Below are 11,927 nucleotides of genomic sequence, written 5' to 3' on the forward strand. Positions count from 1 at the left end.
TTGCCTTAAGGCATTGTGATTGTGCTGCACGTGCACGCCTCCGCACGGTCTTTGGGAGCATGGATGCTGCCTTAGTTTGTTTGTGGGATGGTGCTCAGAAAGTGCTGGGACCGTATGTGATGGAAGGAAGCGTAAACTGGGTATAATGAATAAAAGTAGCAGTACTAAGCCTTAAGAGGGCATAAGGTACCCTGAAGGTTGGGGTGGGTTGTCCAAAGACACCCCCCCTTCCTCATTGGGTTAGCCCCAGGTAATGTACTCACGATATTGCTTCTTCCCAGTGCCTCCCTTCCAAAGCGTGCAGCTGAAGTGGGATAAAGATTCCAAAAGCCAGGGTGTGCAGCGCACAGCAAAGATAGAGAGAGCAGGTCTTGCAATAACAGTCCTTTATTGATGGGTCATATGGATGTGGGACAGCAGCAAACCTTCAACGCGTTTCGTTCAGAGAACTTTATCAAGAAGTAATCGGGACCTCTGACTGGAGAGGGGTGCTTGTCAATCAAGTGTTAATGCAACCTCTAGACCAGGGTTGCGCAAACTGTGGGGAACGCGAGTTTTTTTTGGGGGGGGGGGGCGGGGTGGTGTTTACAGAGGCCCCGCGCTCTTCCCCAAAGCATTTAAATGAAAAGCTGGGGAGCGTGTAAGGCCTCTGAAACTCACTTACCTGGTCTCCGACGGCTTCCGGCGAAGCGTCGCCATGGCAATGCGTCATGTGACGTGACATCAAATAGCCTTTATACTTTGTATTGTATTTTGTTACTTAGCTGATTTCCTAGTGTGTGTTCCCTTCTATCCCTTTCACCACAACTGTTGTGTCAACTTGTTTAGCCACAATTTAAAAGTTGAATCTGGTTAGAAATGTTAATGTTAAAATAGAGGAAGTAGAAAAGATAATTTAACAACTTTAAAATGGCACAAAGCAATGACGCTGTATATTTCTGTAACGGGTTTCCCCCCCCCCCCCCCCAATCGCAGATATAGTGTGGGGTGCAAGGGAATCATACGGTGTTACCATAGGTGTGGTGCGTTACCTGTTGGCTCGCAGGAGGGCTGAGCTTCCGCCACGGGGAACCTGGGGCAATTTACTAGGGGTACTCACTTACTCAATTCAGCGCCTCCACCTGCGATGGCTCCCACCAGAGGGGGAGTGGTTCCTCGCAGGACAATCACAATAATCACATACACGGTGAGGTATAATAACTAATACTATTTACTTAGGAACATAAGATAACACATATCCTGACAGGTGTCCCTCTCACGAGGAGACACTAACTGCGACGTCTCGCAGGACGCTTCCCCAACACCAGGAGATCCCACCCAGTGTCCAAAGAATCCCACCTAATGTCCCGCACTCTTGCAGAGAGAGGCAATGGGTGACTGCGCAGCCACTATTACACTAAGGGCCCGTTGGTGCACTTATGACTGTATGGTACCTGCCGAACACTCCGGTGCTCGGATCAGCAACACTTCACAAAGGATCAGACGTGTGATGAATCCGTCTGATCCCAACCTTGAGTTATTCTCTGTGGCCCCGACTTGGGCCCGAACTCCTTAACTGGAACCGCAGCGTCCGCTGAGTCCCTACCTAACACTATAACAACGTGACACACACTGTACTATAGGTCGTCCCTATAGCACAGCAACCTTAGGTGGCTTAAGGAAAACTCCTAGGGCCTGCGGGGGTGCCTATCCTATGCAGGTAGGTCCCTGCACCCACCCTACTCGTAACACGGGCCCTGGGCCATGGCTCCCCGGATTGGTTACCGCTATGAACCCCCCAGTGGCCTCACGTCGCTTACCTTACCTACTTCCTGCAGCAACGCTCTGCAGACTAACACTCAGCCCACTTGTCCCTTTCTATTCCCCAGCTCTAACTACAGCAAGTGACAGGGTCCCTAACCTGGGGCTATCCCTGGCAACACTCACTAACCTGGTGGGGAATCAGGGCTAACTTGGACCTTAGGGCCGCTGGCCTAGTGCAGGGAGTCCCTGACTCCTGCACCCTACCTCCTTCCCTGGGCTGCTCCTGACTCTGACTCCCAACGTGCTGCAAGCCCGCGAATTGTATCCACTTGCCTCTGCAGACTTCCTAAGCCCTATTGGCTCCCTGGTATCACGTAGGGCACGCAAAGGCTCATGGGACACGTAGTCCCAGCTTACAGCCTCCCCTGGTAGGCTATGGCTTCGCGGGCTTTTGCTCCTCTCTTCTGCGCATGCGCGAGCTGTCTGGAGTTCCCTCAACCTTTCCCTGCCTAGCCTCACGCTCGCGCGACTCCTACCTAACTCTGGGGCCCTACCTGCGCATGCGCAACCACTGCGCATGCGCGAGCTAAAGGCTAATGGCGGCGCGCTTGCCGCCCGGCTCCGAGAGCGCCGGGATCCCCGTGACGCGCGTGCGGCCCCAGCAACCGGCCGCATGCGTCCCCGGCAACCCCCGAGCCGGGACCTGACCGCCCTCACCCCTGCAATCGCCGGACGGAGCCGCCATTGGACGCGGCGGCCCCCGCGACCGGCAGCTAGGTGAGGGGGGCACTGACAGGCTGGGGAGACCTGGCTACATTTCTAAAGCAGCTGTATGAACATTTGGATAATGTGATTGTTTGTTTGTTTGATAATCGGTTTGCCCGATTATAAGGCAATGAAGTTAAGTGGAAAAGTAAATACGTGTCTTCTAATTGGGCTCCGCACATTTTTCTGCTCACACCACAGGAACAGTCTGCGCATGCGTTTCTCTCGGTCCTGTGTAAGCTATTAACACACCAGCCGTCTGAGCATGCGCTCTTTTCAATCCTGCTTGCATCTTACAGTTAAAAACACACAACTCACTGATATAAGTCACTGTTCTTTCAAACCCCCTCTCCCGTGACAATTACCCAGTTTATATAAGTCACAATCACAGACACGCATTCAGGTTTATTACTATTAAAATGAGTATTGAAAGACGGGGGACAAGAAAGGACCAAATTAACAGAGGACTGCGAAGGAGTTATGATGAACATGTTAAAATGATGGTCTGTGCAGCAGAAAGCACAAACAGCTGTGCAGCAGCTAAGGAATTTCACATAACTGAAAATAATGTGAGGCGATAGAGGAAACAAAAAGGAGGAACTCTTAAATGCACATTCTACTAGAAAAGCCTTCCGAGCACCTAAGGAGGGCCGTTATGAAGAACTTGATGGACATGTTGTTCAGTACATTCATGAGAACCCTTTCAGTGTACTTCTGCGTCACCCCAAAGGCGGACGATGGGGCACCCCAACAAAAAAAATTGTTGCTGCTATTAGTACACACTGGTCCTAGGAGGGACTGACCCCTTAAACATGTCACTGCCATTAGTACACTTTGCTCCTTAGGAGAGACTGACCCCTAAACCATGTCACTGCCATTAGTACACTTTGCTCCTTAGGAGAGACTGACCCCTTAACCATGTCACTGCCATTAGTACACTTTGCCCCTAGGAGGGACTGACCCTTTAAACATGTCACTGCCATTAGTACACTTTGCCCCTAGGAGGGACTGACCCCTTAAACATGTCACTGCCATTAGTACACTTTGCTCCTTAGGAGAGACTGACCCCTAAACCATGTCACTGCCATTAGTACACTTTGGTATTAGGAGGGACTTACCCCTTAACCATGTCACTGCCATTAGTACACTTTGCCCCTAGGAGGGACTGACCCCTTAAACATGGCACTGCCATTAGTACACTTTGCTCCTAGGAGGGACTGACCCCTTAAACATGGCACTGCCATTAGTACACTTTGCTCCTAGGAGGGACTGACCCCTTAAACATGGCACTGCCATTAGTACACTTTGCTCCTAGGAGGGACTGACCCCTTAACCATGTCGCTGCCATTAGTACACTTTGGTATTAGGAGGGACTTACCCCTTAAACATGTCACTGCCATTAGTACACTTTGCCCCTAGGAGGGACTGACCCCTTAACCATGGCACTGCCATTAGTACACTTTGGTATTAGGAGGGACTTACCCCTTAAACATGTCACTGCCATTAGTACACTTTGCCCCTAGGAGGGACTATCCCTTTCAACCCGTCCCCCCCCCCCCCTATTTTGTTAAACGTATAGCCAAGATTTAAAAGTTTATTTGGTTAGAAATGTTAATGTTAAAATAAAGAATAGAGGATAGAAGAAACAAAAGTGTGTGTGTGTTCCGAGCTCGCACATTTTGAATGAAACTTCTTTGTCTCTTGTCACTGTTTTGTCACAGACATTGTATTTGTGATGTTCTTAATTAAAAATCAAAACATAATTTCTGGGACAACACGCAAAAAAGTTTGACTTAGAAAGCGCATGCTCGGCACACACCTCTGTTTTAGCTAGTTGCAGTTCTATATTTATAGTAACTGTGAATTCCTAGTGTGTGTGTGTGTGTGTGTGTGTGTGTGTGTGTGTGTGTGTGTGTGTGTGTGTGTGTGTGTGTGTGTGTGTGTGTGTGTGCGTGCTTGCCAGGACAACACAATCATCCATCATCTCATTTAAACCCATTAAACATATCACCTTCTGTTCAATTTTACCCATGTGATACTTCACATTTAACCCCTTTCATGCCATTTGGGTAAATGTGTGTGTGTGTCACCTTGCTTCTGCGCATGTGCACCGGCCCTGGCGACTGCTACGCATGAGACAGCCACGTTTGCCCACAATGAGGCGCGCCGACGACCTCTTTTGCCCACAATGACGTAACTTCCATTACTCTACTCCCATCACCATGAAGGTCATTTGTGCCAGTGAAATTGTTGCAGGTGCCAGCAAAGAAGTTTCACTTCATAAATCAGTTAATAAAATGGCGCACCGCAATTACTCTCTATACGTCTAAAGGAACTGTACAGATATCTGGATTACAATGTCATTTTTTGTTATATACTGTGTTCGTAAAATGTATTTCATGTGTTCCATGTATATCTTTTCCTCAATAAAAAGATATAAAAAAAAAAAAAAATACATGTCACTGCCATTAGTACACTATTTGGTCCTAGGAGAGACTGACCCCTTAAACATGCCCCTGCCATTAGTACACTTTGGTCCTAGGAGGGACTGACTCCTTAATCATGTCACTGCCGTTAGTACACTTTGCTCCGAGGAGGGACTGACCCCTTAACCATGTCACTGCCATTAGTACACTATTTGGTCCTAGGAGGGACTGACCCCTTAAACATGTCACTGCCATTAGTACACATTGCTCATAGGAGAGACTGACCCCTTAAACATGTCACTGCTGCTGGTCAAGTTTGGTCCTAGGAGCAACTGCTGTTTTAACTCTTTCTCATTCTCGCTTCTTTTCCAGAAGAGTCAGGGGGAAACGGAACTCCAAGAAATCATGAAGCGGCGCCAGGAGAAAATCGAAACGCCCAAGTAGCACAGTGTCTGCCCCTGTAATCCTCACCTCCTTTACTATCTGTAAAACCTTTGCTGCAAGAGGGATCCACAGAGCCTTGCAGAACCGCTGCTCTGTGAGTCTCTGTCTGCGAAGGGATTACGCTTTTTTACTCCTAAATCTTTACAGCAACAGCCAAGGATATATGGACCTCAGCAAAAAAATGAAAAGACAATACATTTATGTGTAGATATATACAATATATATAGATGGTGCACGCTTCATTGTTTCCTTTCGCTGGGATATATATAGTCAATGCTGAATATTACACACGTGTATACACACACACACACACAGATCTGTGTCAATATGGAGAAGAGAGGCTTGCAACTGCAGTACCTGAAGAATGTTCTTCCAGCAGTGGATCGACATGGATTGTAGATGATGATTGTATATATACACACATATATATATATATATATATATATATATGTATATATTTACACACACATATATATATATATATCTCGCAAATGGAAATATTACTTGTGAGCTCATTCACATGTCTTAGACAGGTCTGCAACCCCGCCTTTCACCATTATCACCCAGCACACAGTGCTTCCACTGCAGCAAGGGGTTCTGGGAAATGACATGCAAATGAGCACAAAGTGACACCTTTTGCTTCAAAACCATACGACATGGACACCTATTAGCTTATGCTTGCTGCATGGTCACAGCTTTGAGCACAGCCTGGGTTAAGATGCATAGCCAGTAAACCCACCCACAGACAGCTGTTTCGACCTTAATGGGTCTCATCAGTATAATATATAGTAAACAAAATGGACGCACACACTAGGTAGAATACCCCAGCAGACAGGTAGGTGGTGCAAAGTAAAGGTAAATAATAGAAGTAATTAGTTATCACCAATGTGATCAAACCACCAGCACAGCACATGGGAGTAGAAGAAAAAAGTGCTTATTCAGTCCATCATGCAGACATATCCCGACGTTTCCATCCCCAGGATATGTCTACATGATGGACTGAATAAACGCCTTTTTCTCCTACTCCCATGTGCTGCTGTACTGATATTGTGATCACCTTGGTGATCATTAATGATATATACAGTATATATAAATATTTTTTTTTAAAGTAGAGAAGAAAACATGCACTCACAAGTCTTGAAAAGTGTCAAAGTGTTTTTATTCCATGTTAGTTCAACATTTCGATCCACAACAGGGATATATATATATATATAATATATATGGGACAGGTACTTCTGTATCTTTTTAGACAGTATGCACCCTCCCTTTACCTTTATTTTGTTTTGTGCGTGCCCTGTTTCTGAATATATATATTCTACATTGAATCCTATAGGAACTATGTGATAGTCTGTGTTATAACGGGATATGTTGTGTTATCTGTGGAAACAATAAAGCCTGCTACATCTGTATATAAATATATATATATATATATTTAACTCTGCTGGACTATTTTGGTTTTCTTCACGCTTCCGTTTATTTTCCTAAACAGGGGGGAGAGCTCTTAGTATTGCATGAAAGTATTATTTTTATATATATATATATATTTTATACAGTGATTCTGCGCAGAGAAGCGGTGTCCAGGTGTTTAGGCCTGTGAAAAGAAAAGCTGCAAGTTGTGGGGAGTGGGGGTCAGCAGCAAAGGGGATAATGCTGATGTTTTGCAATACCTTCATCTTCCAGGAAATTTCTTACAAGTACATTGCCTTGGGGAGCGAAAGTTTGATCGCCCTTCCTTTTTGTTGACCTCATTTGCACTATATATTGGCACTGAGTATATATCCAGCCACCCAGACTTCCTACTATCTTATAAGAAAAGTGAAATGAAAAAGGCCAGTCCAGCGCCGGACCAAAGGGACCTGATGACAGTGACATGTTTAATGGGTTAAAGGGTCAGCTCCACGTAGAAGCAAAGTGACCGTTGACATCTTTGATCCTACGTGGGACCGACCCTTTAACCGACATGTCACTGTAATTAGGTTAATTTCGTTTTATGTTGAACCTGCTGGGAGTAAAGGGGTTAAAACACAAATCAAATGCAGCCTAACTCCCTGCTGCACATACTCCGCAGAGATTAATAATGCAGCATGGCAACCTTTCTTATTCGGTTCTCCAGTATATTTGTTAAGCAGCAGGAAACATTGTGGAAAACTGATGTCCCGCGATTTTCTATACGATTCAATTTCATCTCCTTTCATGTAACCCCCTCCCACTCCATGCTAATGAATTAAACTCCTTAGAAATCTCATGAAAAAAAGGGTTTTCTTTAGGCCTGGGACATAGTGCCTCTCAAACGTGCGGAGGCTCAGGGAAAGCGGTGCTTTCCCTGGCCTTACACAGCGCGCCATCAGGGGGCGGGCCAGTGACATCACGGAGCTGGTTCGCCCTCATTGGGCGAACCGCTCACGTGACCGGCCCTGCACTCCGGCAAGCGGGGAAATTTCAAAACGCCATCAGACACACGCTTCCCCAAGCGTGCTGACGCGCGCGCGAGCCCCTGCTAAAGCCGCTCTCATTGCGGCTGCAGGGGCTCAGTGCCGAGCCGCAGCACGCCTCAGCGCATAAGCGCTGACCATGTCCCAGGCTTAACATTATTAGCACCACTTGTCCCATAATAGTGCAATGCTGCCACATTTCTCTTCCTTGGTTTACCAGGTGCAGACGCACTGACATCACATTTTGGATTTGCAATCGAATAAAAGCACTCAGCACCTGTTTTCAGTGAAATGTTGACAAACTGTACTTGCTGTTTTCCACGCGGTAGCAGAGGCAAAGCGCTGCATTCATTTAAAAGCTGCAACGATCAGCGCCCAGTTTTAAAACCGTTCCCTCGAGAATTCAAAACGTTGGTCCTTTTCCATAGCTCCGCAATCAAATATTATTTCACTTCAATATTTCTTTAAAAGAGTACGGGGGCATTTCTTGCTAAATGGGATCACCAAAATCTCCCGCGTGCAAAAAAAAAAAAATAGCATCAGGATTACGAAATAACACAAAAATCCTATAGTTTTCAATGGGGTGCTTTATTTCTGATAATTGTTGTACAGGTTTTGCTGTGAATTTTACAGCCGGAACATTGAAATGACTAAACGATAAGGGTAATAAAAATATAGGATATACAGTATATACACACACACACACACACACACACACTATCTCTGTTTGTATAGTAACTTATGCTTGAACCCAAATCAAAGAAAAATTCAGCAGTGAATATGGTTAAAAAGAAAAAAAAAATCTTTACCAATTCCCACTTAGTATTCCAGCCCCATTCTTAATAATCTCATATTCACTATATTGAGTTTCTTGTTACCTTAAAGCCCTATTCTACTGTATGAACAGTATTCCCCATGTGAACGTTTGGGCCATTTTTGCCTGGAAATACCCATATAGATTTTCCCGCTTTTGGGGTTACCAGGTGGCTTCTCCAAAAATACTGGACAGAATGATGAAAGGTGCGCGCTCGAGACACACACACACCTCCCTCTGCTCCATGCTGTTTCCTCCTCTCTTTGGCCCCAGGCTCCAGACACCTCCTCCTGATTAGCTGCTGCTGGGAAATGCAGCCAATCAAGATGTAGGAAACTTCCCAGCCCCCCTAGCAATAGCCCTGCTCTCTCCCTGCTCAGGGAAATCCCCCGACCCCCCCAAGCCGGTTAGGTCTCTATGGCCAGAGAGGTAGTACCGGACACATACATGTCCAGTATTACTTCTCATTTTTTACTGAACAGTGTCCAAATACAGGACAGTCCGGTTCAATACTGGACACCTGGCAACCCTACGGATACATTTCTAAGAACAACAACACAGATACAGTGAGTCCTCGCTTTTCCGACAGAATGCGTCCCGAAACCCGCGTCGAATGCGGGATAGGCGGAAAGCGGGACCCATGTTAACCGGCGGCGGTATCCATCGGATACGCGAAAACGGCGGCGGATAATGAGTTTTGGGACTGCATTATGCGCCGTCGGAAAACGCATCCGACGGAAAGCGGAATGTCGTAAAGCGAGGACTACCTGTATGCCTCGCCAAAAATGTGAGACCTAGTACATGGGACAGTGTCTTATATAAAATATGATATAACTGTATTGGACTCAATGAAACGGTCTCTCATAATCTAGAGCGGTATGGTTAATTTATGTCAACGGAACAAAAATAATAATGACTTTCTGTCATTAAATTATAATTATTCTGTCTATAATGATACTTTTCATTTGTTGTATTTTGGAAATGTGTCTATTGTATAGTTAAGACTAAAGTAGAGAAAGGGGCTACAGCAAAAAATATATACATATACAACAATTTAATATTAAAAATCCATTTAACGTTTGTAATAGTTGTTAAGGTGAATGGCGTAGGTCATTCGATATGAGAAGATGTTTCAAATGTTGTTGGATATTTGTGGATGTTTGCAGGGGATTGTTTTGTGAACCCCCTTCACAGTTATAGCAGCCTTCAATGTTTAAGGAAGGAATGGGTGATAAAATAATAAAAAATAGCTGTTGTTTGCAAGATAAAAATAAATGCAGAGCGTCACAATATTATGATAATTAGCTTTGCTAAGATCCAGGAGAGCTGCACTGTGGAGACCTCAGGAGGTTCCAATCAAACCTCAGACACATACCCTCAGATCTCTTGCAAATCCCTTTATTTTTGCCAGAAGTTATAATTATTCCACAACCCCCCCCCCCCCAGTGCATCATAAATATGCTGACACAATGAATGCTCCACTGAAGTGTAATTGTACAGTGCTTTGCAATGAAAAACGCTACGTTAATGCAAAATATATGGTTGATTTTTTTTGTGTAAATAAATGCAGAATTAAAACAAAAAAGACCTTGCAGAATATTTTCAGTGCTTTACATGCTGCTCCCTTCCACTTAAATAGGTTAAATAATGTTTCCAGTTCCTGTCTCTGAAAAAGCTGGCGTCAAACCTATGAAGCGCGTTGGGTTTCTCCCATCTGAAACACCTCTATAGTCAATAGGTTATGATGACATCTCAAACATGGTGGCATTATTTGATGTCTATGTTCAGATTAAATACTCTAAGGCTGCGTCCAGGCAGGGAGCGGGCGCACTGACGCTAATGCGCGATGACGTCACGCTCCCTGCTCGGCCGGGAGATTTGTGGCCGGCTAGGTGCGCGTTGGCGATTTGGCGGGCGCGGCCATGACGTCACGGAGCTGGTTCGCCCTCATGGGCGAACCGCTCATGACGTGCGAGAGACAAATTCAATTTTGCTTGCTTTGGCAAGCAGCTAAGCGCCGCGCATGCTCAGGCGCTTGCTCACTCTGGCCACACACATTGCCACAATGTGTTTCATTGCGGCCAGGGTGAGCGCACCGGCCTGCTCAGCGCCACCCTGGCCGAGGCCTAAGGAACTTGTTTTGAACCCTTTAAGTACCATGAAACCCTTAAAAAATACATTGTGACTCCGTAGAATCCCAGGCCACCGATTCAAGATACGGAAGATGCATATTGTTGTGGTTGGGTTTCTATGGTATATATATGTATATATAGCAAAATAATACAGTATACTATTTAATAACCTTTTTACATTCTTACATTTGAACAAATAAATGATTGCATCTTAAAACAGTAAACCGCTACCATTGCCACATTTTACTCACAGGTTAAAATACCCACTGCCCCTAAGACTAGGGTGACCAGACGTCCCGGTTTTGTCCCGGGTCTCGGCTTTTTGGGCAACTGTCCCGTTTTTTATCGGCGAGCACCAATCGCGCATGCTCAAGAACTGCTGGCACTGGCAAGTGCCGATCGTGCATGCACGGCCGGGAAGTGCTGACCCGAGACAAATATGGTCACCCTACCTAAGAGTTTGGGATCAAAAAGGGTGAATTATCATGACGAGAACTACTAGGAGATACACTTTTGTTGTTAACATCTCATCTGGAAATGTTCATTTCTGAAAGATGCTCCTCCCCCCCTATAAAAATATGTTTGCTCCTGGTCACACCTTTTTTATATAATGCCTTTTAATTCAGAGATTGTCGGAACAAGCTGTAACAGGAATTTGTGATGTTTTTTTGGCAAACCAAGAGATCCGCCAACGCTCCCTATTAACGTCATTATGATTGGTCTTCAGAAAAACGTCTACCTTCAGCCAACCCAAATCCTTAATTTTATGCTTTCACACCATATACAAGATGCCTTTCCCTCCCTGTCTATCCCTATCTGTATATCATCTATTTGTACTAAGAATATATCATAATTATTCTGTTCAAAGACAGTTGTATAATGTAAGATTGGACGATGAACTGAGATGTGCAAGATTTATTAAACAGGTTAAATTATAGATTATCTGCAGTTGTGTGAGTTTTTTTCTGAAACGAAATGATTAAATTAAAATATGAAATTTAGCAGGTCCAAAGATAATCTTTATTTTTCCCCATGTTGATTATACATATACCGGTACCTTGATCTTTGTTGTCAACTCATTGCTCAAACCCATTGCTAAATACATGTACATTTGTTTTGCGAGGTTAATATGTCAAAGTGTATAATACATCATTTTTTTTAGGTAGGAGTG

The 11,927-nt window shown here is 44.9% G+C and overlaps 1 protein-coding gene across 1 annotated transcript in view; it reads left to right on the forward strand.

Annotated features, from left to right (window-relative positions):
* EPS8L2 (EPS8 signaling adaptor L2) overlaps window positions 1-11,693 on the forward strand; it is a 148,468-nt gene extending 136,775 nt beyond the window's left edge. Inside the window, exon 21 of the mRNA XM_075566817.1 lies at window positions 5,307-11,693. Coding sequence (XP_075422932.1) covers window positions 5,307-5,378 — 72 coding nt within the window. The 3' untranslated portion in view covers window positions 5,379-11,693. The remainder of the gene's footprint in view (window positions 1-5,306) is intronic.
* Window positions 11,694-11,927: the final 234 nt, after the last annotated feature.

The sequence above is a fragment of the Ascaphus truei genome, chromosome 12 (genome assembly GCF_040206685.1).
Source record: "Ascaphus truei isolate aAscTru1 chromosome 12, aAscTru1.hap1, whole genome shotgun sequence".
NCBI classification, from domain to species: Eukaryota; Metazoa; Chordata; class Amphibia; order Anura; family Ascaphidae; genus Ascaphus; species Ascaphus truei.